At 36.0% G+C, this 24,928-nt stretch overlaps 1 protein-coding gene across 5 annotated transcripts in view; it reads left to right on the plus strand.

The window, feature by feature from the left end:
* Positions 1–24,928, plus strand: part of CUNH8orf34 (chromosome unknown C8orf34 homolog) — a 162,711-nt gene that overhangs the window by 102,181 nt on the left and 35,602 nt on the right. For all 5 annotated transcript variants that reach the window (XM_042868948.1, XM_042868949.1, XM_042868952.1 and 2 more), the window contains 2 exons: positions 5,122–5,257; positions 22,749–22,834. In XM_042868948.1, the coding sequence (XP_042724882.1) occupies positions 5,122–5,257; positions 22,749–22,834 (222 nt within the window). The remainder of the gene's footprint in view (positions 1–5,121; positions 5,258–22,748; positions 22,835–24,928) is intronic.

Genomic DNA, 24,928 nt, shown 5'->3' on the forward strand with positions numbered 1-24,928 from the left:
TGTTTTACTTTAAGCTGAAGTGAAAAAAAGGAAAGTTTGCTGAGGACTAATGCTGAAAAACTTTATTTTTGATGCCTTCTGTCTTTCAGAATTTCTGGTTATTGCTTTGTACATTGTTATTATAGCAAAAGTACTATTGTACAATAGATATTACAGTTGCAGTAATGCATCATGTGAAATATGTGAATAATGCGTAAGTGAAATATTCTAATTTTTTACTTTTATTGGAAACATCAAAATAATGAAGATATTCTAATTAATACTAGATTCCCTTTATTGTAAAAATAAAGTAGTGAATGAAACTATCTAGCTGACAGTTTGTGCCAGCACATTGCAGATCACTGTTGGTGCGGGGCAACGATGTCTATATAGTCAGCGTTACTTACTTAGGGGTTGGCTATTTGCAGCTGTTATTTGTGCTCCTAGATTGTTTTGCCTTGGATGTTCAGTAGGGTGTAAGTGAGCACGATGCCAGTTCTTTTCAATTGAGGACTTTGTCATTTAAATTAAGCGAGACTATAATGTTGCAACCAACCGGTGGTTCGGGCCATTGGGAGACACCAGATTTGTTCTCTGAAGTTCTTTTACCTGATATTGCGTGAGGGGCTGAAGCCTGGACTCCTGATTCTAAAGATCTTCTCATCCCTTCAGGCAGTATTGCTTCAATTTGGCCTGCTAGCAATTTTCTGCGGTAAACAAATACTCTTCCCTGTGGATAAAGGGAGAATAAGCAGGAGATAGAGTCAGTGGGCCAGTTCTTTGTGCAGTTGTCTAACATAGTTGAAGTGTGCTCTGAAAATAGAAGAACTTAATCAGAAAAGGCTACCTTCTTCGTTAATTCTAATCCCAGGTTAAAATAGAAATATGGAAAAATTGAAGAAAGATTTCTTGTTGATTGAAACGGAGAGCTTTAATTGCAAATCCATTTTCTAAGTGTATGCAAAGAGTGCTTCTTGATACTACAGCCCCAGGTTGATTTTGATTGTTTTTTTGATTGTGGGGTAGAATTTTACTAAATTGGAAATGGTAGAGGTGGAGATGCAAGTTCAGGGATGTGCAAAATCAGGTTTCAAATTTTTTTTAATATGCATCTAACAGTGGAAGCACAAACACCAGGAAAATTTATTGTCATCTTTAGATGCTTACAAAGTACGTTGTCTTCAGAACGCTGGTCTCAGGAATCTAAAATGGCTTGTAGGATTCTTGATGAATCTACTTAAGACAATCTTTGCATCAACAGTCAATGCCAGAGGTCTGGATTGGGCGAAATTTTGATATTTTGAAGGTGTTAATGGAAAAAACATATTAGAATAAACTGTGTTGTCAACTTCATAACATAGAAAAATAAGAGAAAAAGAAGTGAAATGTCCTGTATCTAGTGTATTGTGAAAGATAACTCCAGCTTTTCTTTGGTTGAAGTAAATGATTAAGTTTCAGAAGTGGAGTATAAGGCCTTATAGATTAATGGTTCCTTTCTATCTTGAAAACTTAAATGCTGAATGTTCCAATAATTCGTTTGGAATTCAGGTAGGATTTGGGGGGCTCTGTTGATGTTGGTAAGAAAAGTCATCTAAAGCAGGGATGAGTGGTTAGCGTAATAAGAAACATACAAGTATGACATACGGAGCAGCAGAAGTGCCTGGAACATAAGCAGAACTTCTATAAGTAGTAGGCTTTTTATTTTATTTAATTGTTTTATGGGAGTTCCGGAATGTACTGGGTCTGTGCTCTAGTCAATGGTCCATGACAAATCAATGCTATCTACAGGCAATACATCAATATCTGTCCTGATGAAATAACACTGCCTTAGAAACTCACTGCTTCAGAGAAAGAGCTGTTATTTTAATGGTGTATCAGAATTGACTGGGGGCCTGCAAAACATAAATTAAGATTCATAATCAAGTTCACTCCCACATGAAAATATTTATTGGTTTTCTTAGCATTAGAATGAACAGAAAAACTGAGCAGTCATAATCTCTGTAAAGATGAATCAAGACTTTTTCCAGCTTTGCACCTTCTTGAATATTAATTCAAGAAGGTGGGACATTACACTTTGCAATGGAGAGAAGAGGCAAAAAATGATAATATCATATCAGAAAATGTAGAACAGATCCTGACTATGTAAACCTCCTTTGGAAGTGAACTTTCACCGTATTTAGGAGAAGTTTTTCATAAGAGCAGCTCTGGCCTAACTGTGAATGGTGTGAGAGCCTTTCAGAATCCTGAGAAACATTTTCACACCTCCTCATCCCGAGACATTAAACAATCTTGCACACATTCAAGAATATTATTCTAGAATATTTGATAGTCTAGAATATCAGTGCCCCTTTCTCTGTCCCCAGTTCCCCTTCCTCCTCATAACAGGACATAAATAATTATAAGCAACATCCTCTTCAGAAACAGTCAACTGATTACTGGGATATGTTTTTGTTTAGCTGAAATAGATATCTTTTTTCCCTTCTTAGTTATGAAACTTGTCTGTAAAAATTCACAAAGGATTTAGCTCCGTGCAGCGTTATTAATAATATAGAAAACATCTGTTCATGTGGTTCATTACACTTGTGATTCTTACCTCACTTTCAAGTATTTTTTGGTATTGTTGTGGCAATACATGAAGCTGTATAGACGCTTTTTTTGGTTGTTGGTTTGCTTTTTTTTTTTTTTTTAACCACACAGGACATTCTTAATGAAAATTTTTATAAGATGAGTATACATAGGAATAACATTAAATGGAAGAGATAGAGTGCGCCGTCATGCGTTAAAACAACATATTTTTATTAACACAAGCACGATTCTATCTTATTCTGCCTTTCATTTACTTGAACTTCTGGCCTATCACTGTAAAAATATACGTACCAATTTTCTAAAGATTTGAGAGGTTTAACATATTCCTGTCCTCTGTCACAGAAGCAGTCATCAACTTAGCTTTTTTTCTCTTTTTCTTAGTGAATTATCTCATTGCTCCTCAATAAAATCACTGAACTGGTCAGCTCTATCATCACTAGTTGGTCTAGCAAAGAATACAATGGAAAAGATTCAGTGTTTCAAGCTCTGTAACTGAAGTGACTTCTCAAGTGAAATATTTTTTTGCTAAGATTGATTTATTACCTGCACGTAGTAATGTTCTGCCAACTTGTCTGTTAATTACAGATATAAGTACATCTGAAATCCAAGTTTCTTGCACATTCAAAAATTCACTTGCTTTTCTCTTGAGAGAAGAGTTGACCAAAAACAGGGAACATGCATGTTTTTGACATACAGAGTCAAATGTAAAAAGGTACAATAGAGGTCAGCTTACGTCACTACTCTACTGAAATACTCTTAGTTATTAATCAAGCAGGGAACAGCTGAAAACCCCGTTTTAAGAAATCACATCTGTTCAAGGTGGGGGAAAAAATAAAGCATGTACTTCAGTTTCATTTAAACTGTAATCCATCCAGTCGTTTACATCTATTAAAAAATATAGAACTTTTCACACCTCTTTAAAACACAATTTAACATCATTTATTTTAATACATAGTATGTTCCAAATACGTAATGCCTTCTCTGAAATGTCTCGTAAGTGATTGATTTTATAACTCTTCATCATATATCCTTCCAAGTCCTTTGAATTAGTTTGTATATTAACTACAGATAACATTTAAAGGAAGAGTTGTGGAAATGGTGTAAACTGAAGACGCAATTCCTGAAACTGTCTATTTATACCAGTAAGACAAGGTGAAGGGAGGGTGTTCTTAAGCGCTGAAATAAAATTTCGCAGGTAAGAAGACCTAGTTCCAGGACTTTGATGGCAAGAAATTCATTTACTTTTAGTCCTGATGTGCTTTTATTATCACCACAATTGGTGGGTTTTGTTTATTGAAATGGATGACTCCCAAAAAGACTATGATTAACATGGCATTATCTTGCCAATCTGACTGGTAGTCCACTGTGTAATGGCTACTTGTGTAATTTAAATTTCAGTTGAACCTATATAGTTTCTGGTTTTAGAATTCTCTGTGACCTTTTACTGTCTGATTGCACAATTGACAGTCTGCCTTTACATGCTTACTGCTTCACTTGGATCCTTTAACATCTGGCTTCTTTTGTAGACATAAGTATATGAAAATGTATGTACATACATTATCTGAAAGACATTTTAATTAGATGATAACATGCTCTATGTATGACAAACCACAAGCCTCAGTCAGAACATGGAATGGTTGGTGCCCATTCAGTAGCAGCTAGTTAGTGCTTAGTTTGTGTACTTTTCAGCTAGAACCAAATGGAATTATAAACAACTTGAAGTTTTGCCTTATACACTAGGTATACGTAATGTGCCTATTCTATATGTTATAAAAAATAAACAAGTCATGTGAAGGATGTCCCAACTTTGAAGCAGGAGACTTTGTTTACATTCTAACTCAGCCACAATGCTCCAGTGTAATCTGGGAAATATGGTTTTCCAAGAGCCTCAGCTCTCTTCCTGCAAAGTGGGAGTGCTTCTGCAGCAGTATAAAATCCAGTTATGATTAGTAGTTGCTCATGTATTATAGTGATGTGGTGAGTATAAGTGTGCTTATAACGGTCCCTTTGGTGTGATATACATATCTATTTCAAATATTTGGGGCTCAGTGGAACGTTTTTGTTTTAGCAACGCTGTTTCTTTGCTAAGTATTGAATAATAAAACAACAACAAAATCTCGGAGGAGGACTATATACCAGCCTATACCAATACTCAAAAAAGGACAATATACTCAAAAAAAGTGAATTTTCTCTCTGGTATGGAGCCCTACATGAAATTGAGATACTGGTCAGCATCTGGCAACTGGCAAGTATGTTTGCTTGCTAGTTTTTATAGACGAGCTGGAGAAATAAATATGAAAGAATAGATAGCACTATCTGAAGTAGAAATGCTACTGAGTGTTTTTGAAGATACCCTTTGTATCAAGATGCTGATACATGAAAATAAAAACCAGTTCAAGTGTGGTTTTTTCCTTAATATTATTCACGTAACTGTGTGATTTTTTCCTAATTTTTAGTGATCCTGTAGGCACTGAATAAATTTTGCAGGAGCAGAATTATGAAGTATCGTTACAACAATAAATACTGTATTCACCTAGTCATTCTGTTTTGTTGCAGAGGATCTTGATGACCTAAGAATGGAAGGAGTAACAAGTCTGATGTCTTCTGGGAGCAAATTCAATCAAAGTAGGAGTACTCATCCTGCTGAACCGCAAGCAAAGGTCACATTGAATATCTGTGCAAGATGTGCCAGGTAAAAATCAAAATGATGCCGTGCCACCAAATACATTCTTTTCCCCAAGTTTTTCGGATATGTATTGCACTTTGTTTTGGGTTAGGTGATGACCTCTCCTGTGCCACGTTTTTGTTTTTTGTTGTTTTTTTTTTTTTTTAAAAAAAAAAAGAGCTACTAACTACCCTATGACCTCAGGCATCTGGGTTGTGCAACTTAACGTTTATGCTTGATATGTCGCTTCAACAATGAATCAAAGAGTGTAGTTAGGCCTTACTTCACAGCTTGAAACTATTTTAAGCCTTTCTGTCTCTGAATTTCATTAGTTATTTGAGCTTCTGTGGTTTTTCAGGAGATGAATCAGGGAATTTAAAGGTTCAAATCCAATTTGAAAAGCACCTGTATAAATGGAGATTTAGTTGCACAGGTGCAGTCCAGGACTTCAAATAACTACTTCTTAGCACTTTATAATCTCATCCTGTTTCACCTCTGAGAAATAATTTAATCGGGTTGAGCCCCTTTTGATTTTGACAGCTGGAAATAATTCTTGCATTTACAGTATGGGGGCCAAATAAACAGTTTGGTGATCCTGTAGCCAAGTCAGCTTGGGAATGCAACACTAACAGAAACCCCTTAAATTTCCTAGATGCATTCTTCTGTGTAGACAAAAGCTCATTTGGAGAAAGGATTTAAGCCTGTTTAAATGACAAAACTAGCCTTCTCACCCTTCTGTTAATGGTTCAGATTAACAAGAACAATACAGAGGCATGCCAATTTTATCTGCCTGCTTTGCCAATGGCTGCTCCATTGTATAGTTTGAGAGGGGATTAGCCGCTTGTAAATAAAAAGCAACCTGTGGTGAAATTAAGTCAAAAGTTTGGCCATATGCCACCCTACGTTTCTACTTTTTTTTTCCCGTTTTGCTTGTAAGTTACTACTTTTTTAAAGGCACTTATGTAGGAAGAGGGGCTCCAAAACGCTTTCTGAGCGTTTTTCTCTGGAGGCTATAGCTATAGGCATACTGAGTATCTGCGCAGTAGCATCTCCTCAGCAAGGTCGTGGGACCTCAAACTTCAGTTCCAGTACTGCCAGAGCGGCAGTGACTAAGGGCTTTGTGAGTCCAGGCAGTTTTACTGTTAACAGCGCAGCTATGTGCTTTAAGAAAAAAGTAAACATATACCAGGCATGGGATTCTTCCCAGTTCAATGGAAAAAAATTGTATGTGTTACAAAATATTTCCTAACAACTAGCTACGTGAAAGAATGACACCTTTTTTTCTACTTGCATTGGTTGTCCATGAACTATCATGTAGAAAGGCAAGGAAATGGAAATGTTAATTTTTCTACATGATCTCTTAGAACTTACAAGTCTGTAATTTATAAGAACTATATAAGTCTTGTATGGATTAATATGAAGCTTAATTAAATTTAAATTCCCTGAAATAGCTACAAGCAGCAGGTGCCAAGATGCAATATATCCTCTCAGTTCTCACATCAGGGAGCATACCATTCAAATCTTGGGCCAGTCTTAGCAGCCTTGGCTATTGTTATATTGTCCTTTGACTGTATTACATGATGCTGCAGTCTTGAAATATGAATTACCCTTTTCTCACTTCACTCTCATGATCAGAGAATGCAAAGCAATACTTTGTCACCTGTAGAACTTTATGACACTGTACCCTGTTTAAGAATGTCAGGGAGGAACTGGATGATACCTACTTGACTGGTTCTTTTTGTTCTTCTGGTTGCAGTTCAACAATTTCTTTAGACTGCTGATAGACCAAAAAATAGACCATCTTATCAATGGCACGAGGCTTAAAATAGAGCTGTGTATTGCTTTTGTATTCTGTTGTGGGGAAGAACTCTATGTGTTCTGTTGTGATCAAGAAATCTATTGATTCTTTTGGAGCATTCCTTTCTTACTGAGTTCGAGGATACCTGTCCATTCTTCTTCAAGACAGAGTTCTCATTGCAGTACCTCTGTTTTTTCAGTTTCTTCGTAATAAATTTGTCAAATGACTTCTGGCAGAAGCTATATGTTTTTTTCCTGTTTTCTTTCCATGAGCAATAATTTTTGCTGTTACTGAGTGATACAGTCATTGAAAATAACATCGGAAAATCAACGTCTGAGCATTCGGATCATCTCTATGAAGGTTTCACAGTGTTGGTATTTATCTTCATTGTTATGTGAAAAACGAGTATTTATTTTAAGGTCATTATACAGTATTGTAATGCATTTATTTGTTCTAGAAATTTTAGTTTCATTCTTTCATATCCTCTAAGTAGTCTCATGTGCTATACATACTTTGGGCCTTCATTGTAAGCACATTTGAATAAAATTGAAAAAGTAGTCAGTGTAAGTTGTTGTTATACATACTTTTAGCCACAATTAAGCACATCTGTCTTCTTAATTTTATCCATTTTTCATCTAAGAAAGTGATTTGAAATGAGTGGCCTATTAGTTGGCCGTGGGTATTCTGTAGTTAATGAGACCTGTCAGAACAGATTACCAAATCATGTTTACTGCAAGTATTTTGGCTGTCAGTAGGAGGAATATGACTTTTTTAGACAAAAAAAAAACAACCCTTTTTTCAGACAGAAGTTTAATTTTACTCTTACGTATACGTAATCCTAGCTCTGTCAAATTACTGTATTTTTTTAAATGCTCCACCGTTATTTCATTGTACAGTCATGTTACCTCCTATGATACATCCTACACAAGCTTCACTTGAACATTTTGTGGCTCTTCTGAGAGGGATTTCTGATGCAATGTTTGACACAGTGTTACAAAAAGGGCTTCAGAAAGCAGGCCAAATGGGAGTGCCTATAGAAAGAGTTATAAATCTGATTTGTTGCAAAGCAAATTAAACACATTTTACATTTTGGGAACCACTTGGAATGCTGCTGAGACTGCATTTGGTAAAACCTCCTCCATCACTTTAAGTCTCCTACAAAAAAATGTAGAAGCTTTTTCAAGAATTGTAAGACATGAGTCTGAGAATGGACAATGGTAGAAATTCATATTTTTTATTTTTTAAACAAGTTTTTTAGAAACTGACATCTAATCATGAATGCTAATAATTTCACCAACCATCTTCAAGAAAAACAGATGGAGTTGTCACAGCCCAGGTCAGCAATTCTAATAAAACGTGCTTTTCACCCGTCTAGGAGATGAGGGGAATCCTTTCAAGCTATCACACCATGTTATTTTTTAGTGCTTATGATTAAAAAAGTGAAAAACAAAAACAAAAAAAACCCACGAAACGTCTGACAAAAGGAATAATAAAAGTAGGCATTAATTCTCCTGGAGTATAAATAGGTTTGTAGGCTGGAATATAGCTGTAAGAAACAGAGAGCTTACTGTTTTCTGTATAGATGTTTCACAAATGGTGAGTAAAATGCAGATGGATAACAGCTTTAAGAGGGTTTTCAAATGGAGAAAATAGCCACAGGACAATGTTATTCCCATAGTTGCTCTTGAACTACATCACACGTTAAGCAGCATATTGAGTCATCTAAATAAAAGGGTGACATCATTCACAAGGTAGAACAAAGCAAGATTTGTAGACACACAAAAAAGGGGCTATAAAAATAACTGTATTTAGAATAATTGCTTTTTGAAGTTTTGGCAGGAAAATTAGCAAAAGTGCAGCCAACCTGGATTTAGATCTCTTGAGCAAAGTGTTTACAATAAAAGTTCCATTTTGTCTAGGGGTGCAGCTAGTTGGACTGAGTGGACTGACCTATTCTGTAAAACAATTTTGTGATTTCTTTCTCACATACAAGCAAAACAAATTGAGCTTCATTTTCAGCTGATGAGTCATAAGGCACCTTCACACATAAACTAAACTCATATGTGTTAAATAAAGGTGTAAGTGACAAATTGTAAAACTGAACAGTGCTTCCACATTTTCTCACATCTTGTTATGTGTGCACTGAGAGTTTTGCAAGATAATAAGATAATATTGATGTACTAAGGCCATTTGAATGAAGTTTAACGGTTTTTTTGTGGTGTTTTTTTTGGAGGACCACCCATTAGCCTTGTATGCCCACTGCCATGCTCAAAAGTTAAATCTTGTTCTTGTGGAGTCTTGCCAGTGCATTCCTGGAAGTAAGAAGCTTTTTGTTTTTAATAGCGCAAGGGCTGCATTCATTCTTCTTAACATCAATAGAATACAAAAAAGGGGTTGCATGTGATTAAAAAAGAAATGGGATTATAGAAAACATACTGTGCCACAAGCTTGAAGGCTTCTGAACAAGAATGTTGGGAAGGAGCACTCGTTGCATACAAATTTAGGTTTGAGATGCAATATATTTAGTTAATAATTTGTTTTAAGATTAGTTGGAGTACAAGCACGGTGTCCTCAGGCCTTTTAACATATTTGAGAAATCAAATATATGGGAAGTGAATCTGTAAATTAAAAAAGTATTCACAGCTTTTCTAACCATTGCCATTGGGATGTGTATTAAAGGTCAACTTCCGTAGCTTGCATTGATAATGTAGAATACATGAGATGCTTTGTGCATGCTACCATTTATGAATACTCTCTGAAATATCAGTTTGGAAAAATTATTCAAAAACTCACACATTAATTTACCTTGCCTGATTTAGTGTTGCCCTGCTTACCATGTGTATCTCTTAACTCCTTTACATGGTTTCTTCTCCCATTAATCTTCAAATTAGCTACTTTATATACCAAAGCCAATCAACTTTTCTTTAACCAGCTGCATTTTTATATTTTCGTAAACTTGGTTTTCTGCAGATTGGTCTCTACAACTTCCATGTGTACTTGGTATATACTGAGATAAATGGCGTGGTACTGTGTGAAATTTAAGAACCACACATGGGTGCTCTGAAATGTAGAGCATAGCTTCATGACATACTTTCATGAGGATCATGACAGTGTGGAGGGAAGAAGTGAAGGAACCAGACAGAGAAAAACTGCTGTAGACATTAATGTATATAAATTTGACAGAAGTTGCAGAATAATGATGATGAATAGAACTCTTGCCTGAGTTAACCTTTATACATCTCTCTAGCAAATAACTGAAATAAATTTTTTAGTCAGTAAATTCTCTGGTGTTCATCTATCATAGATGTTTTAGATTCCTAGAAAAGTAAGAGTTTGTGTGGAGCTACTTTCTCTGTGTATTACAGAGCTATAACAATACTAATGAGATGTGAGGTAACTAAGAAATATGTGGTGGAAAATTTGGTGGTAGACTTTTCCTGAGTACAGTTATGTTGAAGTAATCTAGTATCATTCTTTCAACTGCAGTATTATCAAAAACCAAGATGTGATGGAATTAGATAGGACTTATCACTGGAAATAATTTCTTCCTTACAGAATTGGTAGTGAAGCACTGTGTATATGACAAAAAATCCCCTTTTGTTCCTTAGACCTTAATGTCCTAGTGTAATGTTTTGTGGAGACAAAAATAGTAGACAGTAGACAATAGACAATAATAGTGGATCCTGTGACTAAACGCTGAGATTTGAGAGGAATGAATTCTAATTTCTAATGTCATGATATATTATAATATCTATTTGGAAATCCAAACCTTTTATCTTCTCCTTAGACTCGGCCTACAATTTTAATTCCTTCTTTTCTTTATAGCTTTCTTTGCAGTTCCCCAGAGGTCTGTGCAGATGCATTGGGAGTATTCTTTCAGAGCAGAAGGTGCATCCAAATAACTCGCATTTGAATATTTTATTGTGTTTCCCACTAGTTTCCATTCTGTAATCTGTTTTTCCTTTTTGCTGGCTTGATTTTTAAATTTTTAAAACCCTTTATTCCTTGCTAGCTGTATACTCAATGATAAATTATAAGGGGTTGACTTGTCCTGTTGTACATTTCAACGTGCTTTGAATTGTCTAGAGTACAGCCTTTTACATAGAAATGTTATGAGGAACCCACTTGGATTTGCGTTTTACTTGTTTGTAAACTTTTAAAGGTAAAAGCTAATTTCTGTTTAGTCATAAAGCAAAAAAGTAGGAAATGTAAGATATCCTGTCATAGAATTTATATTTAAAATTAGTCAATAATGTACAAATGTGGCAGAAATAATAATCTCTTAAGATCTCCTTATAACCTAGTTTGGCTCTGTATACTGTGACGTAACACTGGGGAATGGATGCAGGTATATGTGTGGTTTTATACATGTATATACATAAGGAATAGGCTTTGTATGTCTGCTTAGGTTGTAAGGCCACGTTAGTCACTCAGTCTTCCTGGTAGAAACTTTCTACTGGGATAGTATTCCTAAAATCTGAGAAGAAATGACTTCAAAGTTGCAAAGGAAAAAAAGTGTTTCCAAATGAACGTGATTGGTTCAGAAGTCATTTTGTGGGGAAGATTCTCAGTCTGGACTTCATATATCAAGTGTGAAGAAGTTTCTTTTCAAACATTACCAAAACATTTGATTATGTATACCTATTTATTTTCTGATTCCTATTTTATTTTAGCTTTCTGTCTGTGTGCTATTTCTGAGTGGCTATTCTATGGAGGAAGAAGTGTGGAACATTGCAGATGCATTGCGTTACTATTTTTTGTTCTTAGTTTTCTTTTGTTTTCTATTTTGTAAATGTAATTTATTGGCCTCCCATTTGAAAGGGTTGAATTTTCCACATGTTTGTGCTAGCTTCAAAGACCTTGTCCTAGGTCTTCTAGGCAGTCTTAGTGTTTTATTTGCATCTTTTTCACTTTAAAAGTGGCAAATAATAGCGCTTTATAAATCTTAATAAATACATTTATAAAATTTCCTGAAGAAATTCTTTGGAGAATTACAAAGAAAGAAGATATTTTTCCTTTTGCTATAACTTCTTATAAGATAGAACAACTGATAGAACTGTGAAAAAATGGAAAAACTTACATTGAAAAAAATAGTCAAAACAATTAGCCAAAAGGTGTTGGGGTGTTTTTGGCTGAGTGATCCATTTGCCCAGGCTTGATGCAAAAAGCCCTACAAAAGTCTTCTCCTTATCTTTTGTTGATTTGTAAGTGTTAAATACGTTTAAAATAAATGATTTCATTTTTCTTTTTCTTGGAGTGGCAAACCACTTTGGTATCTTATTTGTTCTTTCTCTGAAATAGGAAAAGAGTTTAAAAATAATAATAAAAAAAAACACCTATGAAAAAGTTTTTACTAGTTCTAGCGGTTCTTAGGGACAAAAACCATGAATGAAATTTTAGGAGTTAGTCTTTTGCTAGATTGTCAGAGAAACACACTTGCGTCTTGTGCAAGCATTGCCTGCTCTTTCACTGCCTAGTGCTCCACTTGAGCATCTGACTATATGCAAAACAGAGAGCACCTGTGTCATTTCAAATGATTGATTTTGAGTTCTTGGATTTATGATTGACTTCTACAGTACACAAGCTATTATGACTTTTAATCCTGAATTTTAGTTTTATGGAAAACACCCAGCGAATATGTGTTTTAAAAGACTGACAAGGTGCGTTTATTTTGAAATCTTAACTGTGGCATAAGAAAGGAATGATATAAGAGAGGAGATTGATTTCTGTTTGAGGCACTGGTACCATAGAAGCAGACTTTTTTTTCTTCCTTGTTTTCTCACTGGGTAAATCCACCAAGCAATAATATCAGACATATCTGATGTTCCGAAATATTATAATTACAGTATTGCCTGTTACTGAAAATTATGTGAGCTATGAAGAAACCATTGTTTACAGATGAAAGATATATCACTTTAAAAGGAACAGTGAATATCAGTGTGTTTGCACTACATAGTATTCTCAGAGATTACTTCATCAGCTGCTTTTGATTTAACAGTTATTTTGCTTCCTTAAAGGTTGCAAGTGAAGGGTGGGATTGTTGTTGATATTAAAAAAACTATCTGTAGGGAAAGGGAAGAACTCTGATGAAAGACTTTTTCTGTTTGCATGTTCGAAATTTGTATAGCAGGTACATAAAATTTAGAGGTGAACTGCATCTTATAATACATACCTGGTGCATTGATAGAACTGCTTTTGCAAATGTGGCATGTGGTGCACTGAGTCCAGATAGAGACAGCCCTACTGCAACTAACAACAAGGAATTGGTGTCTGATTTTAGTTCTGAAAGAAAAATACTGTATGAGATTCTGATATGAATGAATGATGTGTCACTAAAGCATCTTTTCTAAGAACTGTTGTTCAGCTGATGCTATTTTGACCTTTTTTTCTACATCTCAGGCTGCTTGTAAAAGAAAGAACTGGAATAACAGGGGTGATAATCCTGAAAACATAAAAAAATATATACTGTTTAGAAATTGTAAGGAGAGAAGACTTAAAAGACATTTTAGTTCTTTTGAATGTCGTAATCTTGATTTGCGATAGTATAAGCAATAGGAGCATATTTGAAAATGAAATTAATGTTTGCCTAGCCCCGGAGATTATTATTATACTGTCTTAATGGAGCATGACATCTGTTTCATCCTGTCCTTCATCTGTAGAACTTCACTGACAAAACACATTCGACCCTTTCCAATAACTTAAAAAGCCCAAGCCGTTCCCCACTATTTGCCTTCTCGGGTGTGTGCCTTGCAAGCTAATTCTTTACTGTGATGTTTATAGATCCTTCATGTTTGGTGCTACACTGTGATGTATATCAGCAGTAGCAGTTGCTTCTGGATGTGAATAATACAGGGAGAAAACCAGCAGCTCACGAGCCTAAGGAAGCCTCTTGGTCATAATTTGAGTCTCTGGATAACATTTTAATGCGGCTCTTGAAGACACACACACACACACACACACACACACACACACAACTCTTTCACAAGTCCTGGAAAAAAAAATGTTTCACAGGGGAAGAAAGAGTGTTAAGTCTGAAAAGACTGACAAAGACTGTAATTTTTCTCCTGTGAGATAATGGTTTGAAGCCAGCAGCAGATAAAAGATTGCCGTAAGAACGGTTTAATTCCCCATCTTGTAAAAGGATTAGATAATTCAGTCTCTTTATGGATTCCTTACTCTGGGAAATATATTTCCACTTTCGGTTCTCCTCAGAAATATCTGCGGAGTGTACTTATTTAAATGCACAAAGACCTGCATTGAGGAATCGTGAAAAGGCAAATGGCACACAGAAAAGATTATTTTGCAGGCTCTGTCAATGTGTAAATTTGCTCAGCAAGTGAATATTCTAGTTTTACCAGCTGAAAGTATTATGGCTGTGAATTATGTATTGGTGATATGGCAGCTTTCCACAAAAATCTTTGAAAAGTAGCTGGAAAAATTTGCACAAAGGGAATGGAGTCTATTTGTTTGTTTTTTTTTTTTTAAACTGTGGCTCCTATGAATTTGCAAATCATTTGCTGTTTCATTCTGCCAATACTAAGAAATAATGTCCTTGTGTGCAAAATTAAGACAGTGATGCCACTACTATCAGCGAAAATGGAATAATTTATGCTGGACTGTACCTTAGATCGGGGTGTAGCTCAAAGAATCTGAATGCTGTATATCTCTCGTAAGTAAAGACAGCGTTAGTAACAGCAGTCTCTGAGCTTTGCACCACTGGTTTAAACTGCATTTATAAGAATTACAAATTTCAATCAGAACATGCATAATGTGTTGCTGCTTTTAATTTCTTACATGTTTTTTGTTCTACAGTAAATATCTGTATTTATTCGTGTATTCTTAGAGCTTAACTTTGGAAATGTCTGCCTGAATAATGTTCTGCTGGATAATCCAATAGTTCTCATGCTTCATTTCTCTTCAATGCAGATGCCTCCTGTATTTTGGTCTATGGTGAAAACAGAAGCTATGACACTGATTTTTTAATACAACAAGGTGCCATATTGCAGAGCTTTCCCATTGTTACTTAAAGCTTGGGAAGTGCCAGCCATTCATTACTGGCTGAGTTCACAATCCTCTGTTGCTTGCCTCCATAGATCGAAGACATTTTTCTTCTGCAGTGAAACTGAAATTTGTATTAACTTATTTTAAAACCTAATCTTCATTAGGAAGCGAGAGTTATGTAGCGAAAGCAGATGGAGAGTTTCACTAACAGAGGAGTACTTTGCCTGTGTGTGTATATATATACGTATATGTATATAAAGTGTATATATTTAATAATATTTACTACATTTTCTCCATTACATTAAGTGGCATAGTCTGTAATAATGGAGAACTCAAGTCTTCTTCATCTGTACCTGTGCATACACAAAGAATTTTGCTGGCACAGTTTTAACATTTCTGTTTTTGTAAAAGACATTAGTAGAACAAATGGAATAGGTCAGAAATTCCTGGCAATATACTTAGGTGCTGGAGAAGCGCTGGATTTTACACCAGTAACCAAGCATGGATCTAGTGGAGACAGTAAGTCAAGGTATATGAGATCAGAATTTGGATTGGTATGTTTGGGAACACAGAATGAAATAAGCTCACCGTATTATAGGCAAGTCAGGACAAGTGATTATAATGCTTGGAGTATTGCTACTGGTGTGGTGTTGAGGTTGCTAGGGAAAGGTGCAAGAAAACATTCAGTGTAACCTGAAAGCGTGTGGGGGCTTTCAAGACTTTGCTTGTCTGACCGCCGTTGCTATAACATCCCTCACGTTATGAATATATATTTGCTTTAGGGAAATTATAATTCACTATTACAGTGATATCGGAGAAGGATGTCAGATGAAGATGTGGTGTTTAAAATAACAGAAAGGAAGCAGATGATTTGAAAGAAAGAAAAAAAGTTCTCATCTTGACTGAGATTTCCTTTGGTTGCCAAAGAAATGCCATCATACGTTTCTTCTGTGAATAACTTTGTGCTATTCTTTAATCTTACAAAATGTGTATTACACTTTTTGAACCGAATTAATAAATACTTCATAAAGAAACTAAATCACTGAAGCATTAGGATTTCTCTCAAGAGCATAGTTGTTTGAAGCAATTTAATGAAAATAAGTCATTCAACAATTCAAAATCTTTTACATTAAGATTCTAATGCAAACATGACACTACATCTGGTTTTCAGAGCTGAAAGCTATTCTTTGTGACTGTAGCCTTAAAATGTGCACTGATCTTGAGTGAATGTGAAAATAGCTTTGTTGTTCTTTTTGCTGAAATACTTAGGGTTGTTGTTTTTTCTGAACTTTCCTCTACTTCTCACTGTGTTTATCTAAAAGAAGTCAGCTGAGTCTTCAGCAAAGCATATCAGGAATTTTCCAATGAAATGTATGTTCTTTAGGAAATAACGATTCATAGAAACTGAAATATTTTACAGAAATTATCCAGGTTCAACAAAATTTAGCTAGCAAAGAGATTGGCTGGAGCTGCAATCCGCAGTCACGTTATTTCTCAGTCCCTCCGTGGGGAATGCCCTTCTATGTCCTGAAGCCCCTCAAGGAATATTTCTTTATTACTGAAAAAGATGGCAGAAACATTTGTATTGTCTGGAATTAACAGGATTTTGGGGTTTCTTCTCAAGTGGAACTGCAAAATTATTGCTCTCCTCTAGGGAACATCAGAATTTGGGCAGATTAGTTTAATAAAAAGAAGTCCCATGATCACTTACCAGAATCTGAAGGCCAGCACCATACAGAATGATTTAGAACTCCTGCTTGTATTAGTATTTGTGTGGTGATTAAAGGAGAGCTTGTCCAAAAAATGCAAAACCTGCTTCTGTTCTGATTTTTTTCTACTTGGGAAGGAATAGGATCAGAATTGGATGGTTGAAGTTTTTAACCCACATGTTTGTGGAATATGGGCACATCAGTTTGTCAGAATAGTATTTTTTTTCCCCAAATTCATTAATATTGCACGAATGTTGTTCAAAGATGAGCATCTTTGTATTATATTATCCTGCCATAACAAGGAGTATAATTTCATTTACTGCTAATTTTGAGACTATCACAGGGCAACAGTGCTGATAAAGAGGACAGTCATGGTGTATACTAACATCAGCAATTTAATGCAATAGAGGAATTCATAAAAAGGAATTCATCTTAATCTATACGTGCTGTCAAATATACACAGTGAAATATATACATACCTACTGCTACTCTTAAAGCAACTCTTTTACCTCTGAAAAATCGGTTTTACTCAAGCAAAAATATTTTCACAAATTTCAAACTTGAAACTGCATACCGTACTTAAGTAATAGAGGAAAAAAAATTCGACTTCCTCAAATGTTTGCTGTTAGTTTTATCTTTAAGTTGTAGTTTGATTGTGATTGTGCAGCTGTATGAGATCATAAAGCTTTGCTTTAGGAGAGCCACAGGTGGTAAAGTCACAGCTTCTGAAGTATTACTCTCTCCTTCCATCCTCAGTAATCCCATAATTTATTACTTACCCATTGTAATCTGTCATTCTGGAATGCTATTAGATTTTGTGATTCGGTGATTTTTAGATGCAAATAATGAATTGTTTATAGTGTCGTCTTGCTTTTCAACTTCTAAGTGAGGTCATCAATCTAAGTAATCATCTAACATCTTTCTAAAGCAGCAAATTACCGTAATGTCAAGAAGCTGTCCTTATGTTGGACACTGATGGGTATCAGAGAGGTTTGAAAGCAAGACCCCTAATTCTGTAAATAAATAAAAGAACTGGGGAATTGAAATGACTTGCCACACAGCTAATCACAGTATGCAACAGCAATAAGCTCGTCCAGACTTTGGATTCTGTTGATGTTTACTTTCTTGACTAATATGAGGAGTTCTTGGAAGGACTACCTTTCAGATAGTAGTGACAACTTTCCCTGCACATTCTGCTTAAGTAATATCAGTTTGAATAATGCATCACTAAGAAGTATGTCCCAGTGAGCTGTGTTAGAAAAAGTAGGTATCATTTCAAAAGATTTACATATCACAGAGATCATATCACAGAGTTCCTCGTACAGGGATTCTTTCCTATGTCTACTTCTTTATTGTTATAATTCAAATTATATAGGTAGCTCCAAATGTAATATTTTTGGCAAAGCTGAAAGCTACTCTATGAAAAAAACTTAACGGTAAGTTAATGGAAAGTTATCAGAGTTTAACGAAGTTGTCTAATGGGGAATATAGTGCTGCTATGAAAATTTTATTGATGACTTAAAAATACTGTACAGTGCGTATTCATTCACAATACTTAATCATTCCTTTTTTAGTATTGACAGAATGCTCCTTGCTTTATGCAAAAGTATGGAAGAATCTGACAGTATGCTCAGATTCAAGCAAACAGTACAATCTAAAAACAAATGATGTGTTGGATGACTGTTCAAGCTGAAAGGCAAAGCTGGTCTTGCAGAATGACTGCCAACTTATTTCCAGCTGCTAAGTAATGCTAAATAGAAAGATTGAGATGTACTTTCTGTTATCTCTTGGTACTTCTGTTCTGATTGTTGTAGAGATTTTACTGTGCCTTTGAAACTAGGATGGGAAGATGTGGAGGTTGCTTTGAAGGGCAGTAACGTTAATTCATGAGGCATTTTATCATTAAGATGTGCCATTAGAAAAGCTCAAGAGTCTTTCTTGGAGTGTTAAAGGTGGTTCTTTCTGAATGGACAATCACAAGAGAAGGCTGAGACTTAGCAGTACTTGATTGTTCTCTTCCAACTGGGCTCCTCCAAACAGCCACTCAACAAAACACATCTATCAAGCAAAAAATGCAGCTATGTACTGAATCCTTAGCCCACCTGTATGGATATTGTCTTTGTCACTAAATTCATGTTACAAACACTTAACATGCTTCATATTTAATCCCTGTGTAATTCCCTAGTAACATTCTGTCCTCAGAATCATAGAATCTTAGCATCACCAAGATTAGAAAAAACCTCCAAGATCATCTAGTCCAACCATCCACCTACAACCAATATTTCTCCACTAAACCGTATCCCTGAGTGCAGCATATAAATGTTTCTTGACCCCCTCCAAGGTTGGTGACTCAACCAATGACTCAATTGCTTCCCTGGGCAAACTGTTCCTGCACCTGACCACTCTTTTGAAGAAGAAATTTTTTCCTAACATCCAACCTGAACCTCCCTTGGCATGCCTCCCTTGAGGACTGTCATCCTATTGCTGGTTACAAGGGAGAAGAGGCTGACCCTCACCTTAGCACAGTCTCCTTTTCAGGTAGTTGTAGAGAGTGATTGGGTCTCCCCTGAGCCTCCTCTTCTCCAGACTGAACAATTGAAGTTCCCTCAGCCACTCCTCATAAAACTTGTGCTCCAGACCCCTCATCAGCTTCGTTGCCTGTCTCTGGACATGCTCCAGGGCTTTGATGTCTGTCTTGTAGTGATGGACCCAAAAGTACTTGAAGTGCAGCCTCACCAGTGCTGAGTACAGTAGAATGATCAATTCCTTGCTCCTGGTGGCAATACTATTTCATATACAACCCAGGATGCCATTGGCCTTCTTGGCCACCGGGGCACATTGCTGGCTCATGTTCAGCCAAGCATTGACTGACACTCTCAGGTCCATTTCTTCCACACAGTCTTCCAGCCACTCTGCCCCGACCCTGTAGCATTCCCTGGGGTTGTGGCGAAAGTGCAGAACCTGGCACTTGCTCTTGTTGAACTTCATCCCATTGGCTAGCAATCCAGCCTGTCCAGATCCCTCTGTAAGGCCATCCTACCCCCAGGCAGGTTGACACTTCCTGTCAACTTGGTGTCATTTGCAAACTTGCTGAGGGTACACTCAATCCCTTAAAATCTCTTGAAAAAAATCCAAGTAGAAGCATTTGTGGTGATTCATCTACCTTATTTCAATTTTCACTTGTTTTGCAACAAATGGAGCTAGAGTAGGAAGTAGTATCTGGAGTGGTTCTGCTTGTACTGGCAGCAGGATGGGATCAGAGTCAATTCTTTTCTACCTTTGTAATCATAGAGATTTACAGAATAATGTGTTCTGAGGTGTTATCAGGTAGGTAGAATTGCCAGGGAAGTCCTGATGATGCTAAAAAAAATAATCCAGGATCTTATATTAGTCAAAATTGAGTTTTGTGCGGGTTGCTTCACGAAGTCTTCTGTATTAAGCTGAGATTGGAAAAGTTTGAGTCCTTCTAATGCTTGAGTAATATGAGGATTTATTCTAATATGAATCTCTATGTAAGGATGTAAGAAACACATAAATACATTGAAAATTTTATGGGAAACTGAGGCCTAGATATGTGAAATTCATCCACTCACCCACCCGTCAGTCTGTCTAGTTCACTCAGCTGTTTCCTTCTACAAAGGCAAATAATGAAATAGCTTTTTTTACTAGATCCATTGGAAAGGGTTTTTTTTTTCTATGAGGCATAGTGTTTACTTAAATATTTAACATAATTTCATGAATATAATGAGAATCATGTAGATTGTTCATGTCTAATTGCATTGGGTTTGGATTTATGAAATCACATAATGGAAATGGGTTACAAAATCTGGAAAATTCTGATGGAGTATGAGAATCTCCTACCTACAATTAGAGGTATTTTTGCATGAGTGCAATATAAACAGGGAAGTCTGGAGTAATTTTTGTTTTAATAATACACAGGATGGTTGCAGAGGAGAATGCCTTATCACTTCTGGTTCTGTGATTTCACGTTTATAAGCTTGAATACATGCTTGCAGTATGCATGCATATTTATGTAATACAGGACGACAGGGCAAATATAAAGCAAATGGAAATTCTGTGGTTTGGAGATTTTCTTCCATTACTTTTGAAGTTTGTTTTCTCCTTGTTTGAATGTCTTTATGATAGTAAATGTTGTTATGTTGATAACAACATAACATATATAACAATATAACATAACATAACATATAAAATAACATATAACATAAATGTTGATAGTTATGATGAAGTTTGCTTCTGTTTTACTGTTGTCTTTTTGAAAAGCTTGCTCTGCAAGCTAAATTTTTAAAGGATTTGTAACTAGAGCATACAGACTGGCTATGCAGCTATAAAGGATTTGTAGAAGTCATTTTCAAAATTAGGTATCTTCTAACTTTTACTCTTTTGTTGCCCTAAGGAGTTTTGAGTTCTATGGAACTGCCTCCTCAGGCCAGAGTTGTTATGAATTTATATTAAGCTTTCTGTCATAAAAGGAAATAACAGTAATTATTGGGGGAAAATAATTTTTTAGAAGATGGATTAAATAGGTGTGAAACTTGTGAGATGTGAAAATTGGATAGGGCTAATATGGAGGTTCTGCTCGGTTTCAAAGGTTAATTGAAAGATTCATGTAAAGCTGCTGCAGAGAGTGAGAATAGAGAGTAAAAGATACTTCTTTCAGGATATATTTATTTCCTTAAGGTCTTATTTCAGTGCATTCTGAGAATTCCTGGGCTCTGCAAAATTGTGTTTTCTTATTCTTTTTATGTCTGAATAAATTGAAGTTAAAATAACCTTTATGCAAATGACAACTGTATTGCTACAAACCATCTCTTCAGAGCAAAATCTGTGCTCAAGATCCTTAGGAGCCTGAAGAAGGATAGTGGATCTCTTGAGATACTCATTAAAAAACCAGCAGTTACAAGGCCTATTTTTGTAAATTACTATCAAGACATTGCAGTTAGCTGATGCAGGAGGAAAGCCTGAAGACAATACTTGCTTTAAATACTGGATATTTATTTTAAAAAGTAATAGAGAAGGAAGAAATATTCATGTGTGTATTTCTTCTGGTGGGTTGCCTTTGGCTAAGGGCCAAACTCCTACTCAGCCGCTTGTTCATTCACTGTCCTCAGCGTGACGGAGAAATTCTGATGAAAAAGCTTGTGGGTCAAGGTGAAGGCAGGGAGATTGCTTGCCAGTTACTGCCATATGTAAAACAGACTTACGGAAAATTAATTTGATTTATTGCCAATTAAAATGGATTTGGCTTATGAGAAACAAAAAAGATGCATTTAGATCACACTTTTCCTCCCCTTTTCCCAGGTTCAACTTCACTTCTTCATTCCAGATTTCTCTACCCACGCCCCCAAGCAGTCAGTTTGTAACAGTTCCTCTGGCTGGTCCATCGTGGCTCTCCATTGGCTTTGCTTCTTTCAGGAAATACTCACCTGCTCCACTGTACTCACATGGTCTTCTTGGTTTTCAGTGGATGCTGTGGTCCTCTCACCTTGCAGTGGCACAAAATCTGCTCCAGTGCCTGAATCACCTCCTTCTCTAAGTATGGTTTTCCTTCTGCTATTTCCGCTCTTTTCCTCTACCTGCCTTACATCTCTCCTCTTTCTTAAATGCATTTTTCCAGAAGTGCTGTCAGATTGGCTTTTGGGCATAGCTGTGTGCACTGGAGCCAGGTGGAAATGCCTGTGTCCAGTATGGGGCAGCCCATGCCCTCTTCTTGCTAAGGCCAATCCTGGCAACCGCCCTGCCACCAACACCTTGACACAGTGCAATCCTATTTGTTTATTTAAACCATGTACAATTCATTTGACTGTTTTCTAAAGGCTAGTTCTAGTTATTATATGCTCTGGAATGATACGGTTGGACCATAGATGCTGACTGTTCAGCAAAGCTACTCTTTTAGTTAGGGCAGTGTTCTGTATATAGTGAGAATTAATATTTTTATGTATCTTATCAATGGAATTTGCCTATGTTTTTGTTCTGTTTTTCTACAATTTAGATTGCAAGGAGATAATATGGCAGAAAGGCCAGAAGATGTCTCCATGGTATCTCAAACTTCAGAGCCAGCTATGTCAGACTCTGATGGTAAGTTAGATATTTGCTGCACATCAAAAAAACAAACAAACAACAACATTTTGTATTTAAGAGTTAATGTTATGTCTACAAGAGAAAATTAAATGTTTCCCAAGGTTGTTACTGGGCACATGAACTCAGTCATGTACACTTAAATCTATTAGAAATGTCCATAATGTAGTTTTGGCTATAGCCCATTAGCACTCCAAAATAATTCTTTGCTGTATTTTGGAAATGTCTCAGATCAGTAGTTTTGGGTCAGTATCTTAGTAGACAGTTTTTATGTTAGCACAGAATTTTGGATGTAACATAGCTTAGTAGTATAGACATGTCTTGTCCATTGGCAACTGGCCTGTATGCTAAATAATGCTGTCTTTGGAATATTTAATTTAGTAGTACAAATTCATTCACAGAATTGAAACAATATATAGGAAAAATAAAGATTTAAAGAACTTCTCTGCATTTAAACTCAGTATCAAAAGTGCTTCAATGGTCTCCCTTAGCACTGCTGGCAAGAATTTAAAACATGATTCAAAGGAATTTTTACAAAAACTGAGAACAATTTATTTTCCTTGTGTGCACATAGCTACATGTTGTGCTAATTTAGTCAGGACACAGCCCAATTTCAGCTTCTGCTCTGGTTCTTAACACCTAAAATCTAATGGAAAAAGCACATTCTAGGGGATATCTTGCCAGAGAATGCCCTGCTTTCTTATGAAAGATTATCTTGATGAAGATTATCTTAGCTGTCACTGAAATGGAGATAGGAAAGCATATTGTTCTGTCTCTTCTACTTCAGGGCAGAACAAGAGGAGTCTATTAACTGGAGGATTTGATTTGTAGTTTCATCTTAGTAGCTGTAGATAAGTTAGTCATGTTGATTAATTAATGTAAAAGAAATTGTAACTGAGAAAGTTTTGTTCTTTTGAATTGTTCTGCTAAATGTCTATTATTTAATGCCACTAGGTGTGACGTCATCCTGAGCTTTCATACATTTTCATGTTTGTAAAGCAACACGCCAATATTAGTAACTAATTTGTCTTCAAATATACTGATTTTGTGAACATACATGGTGTAATGCAGTTATACAATTCATTTTTCCTTTCATTTGTTATTAATTGCTTCATTAAAAAAATTGTTAGTGCAATAAAAATCTCAGAATATCACGCTCTTACCAGTTTGATGAAGTTCATCAGTGAGAGAGACCCAGATTGCTAACGTAACTGAAATCCTTTCAAAGGAAGGCAAAATTCTTCTCTTGTGAGGGCAATCCCAAGGCGAGGAGATAATGGTGGCTTGTTTGGGATGGGTCATGGAATATATACAACTGAATATCAAACAATTTGTTTTGAACAGGCAGATCTCTGCCTTCGTTTTCCTTTCACATGTACCTTTGTTATTGTAGTGGAAATATACTGCTGTGCCACCCCCTGAAACAGGAGGCTCATTATTTTTACTGGGAGCAGAACGTCAGTAAAATGGTAGCTTGTTGCACAATCATAGGGACGAAGGCACTAAAGATTAAAGAAGATGAAACTGTCAGAAGATCCTGGATGCTGACTAACAATGAAGCTGTGGGTGGAAGCTGTGTTTTTCATGGTCACAGAGTATGGACCACAAGAGTACCGTAGCCACTTTAACTTGGACCACCTTACATGCTTCTGTATATACTAAGTATGATTAAAAGGGGGAGGAATAACCCTTTCCCTGAAGACAGGGCATAAAACTTAGGTAGGTGAGGCAACGAGATTCATGTTGTTATTTCTCGTCTATCTCATGTCTGTAAATACATGTGAACCTGTTAGCTGTATAGCTAGTAAACAGCATCACCTCTAGGGCAAAAAGACTGAGGTCAACAGTAAGGTACTGCCAAATTTCTGACAAGAGGCTTTCTCAGAAATGTTCAGCCTTTCAAATTTTTTTTGTTTTGTTTTGTTCTCTTGGTTGTTTTTTTTTCCTAAAATGTTGGCTAGTAATATATTTTGATAAAAAGAAAGAAAGAAAGAAAGAAAGAAAGAAAGAAAGAAAGAAAGAAAGAAAGAAAGAAAGAAAGAAAGAAAGAAAGAAAGAAAGAAAGAAAGAAAGAAAGAAAGAAAGAAAGAAACC

This window comes from Lagopus leucura, unplaced genomic scaffold, assembly GCF_019238085.1.
Source record: "Lagopus leucura isolate 7727_CA_CO unplaced genomic scaffold, USGS_WTPT01 Super-Scaffold_100002, whole genome shotgun sequence".
NCBI lineage: Eukaryota > Metazoa > Chordata > Aves > Galliformes > Phasianidae > Lagopus > Lagopus leucura.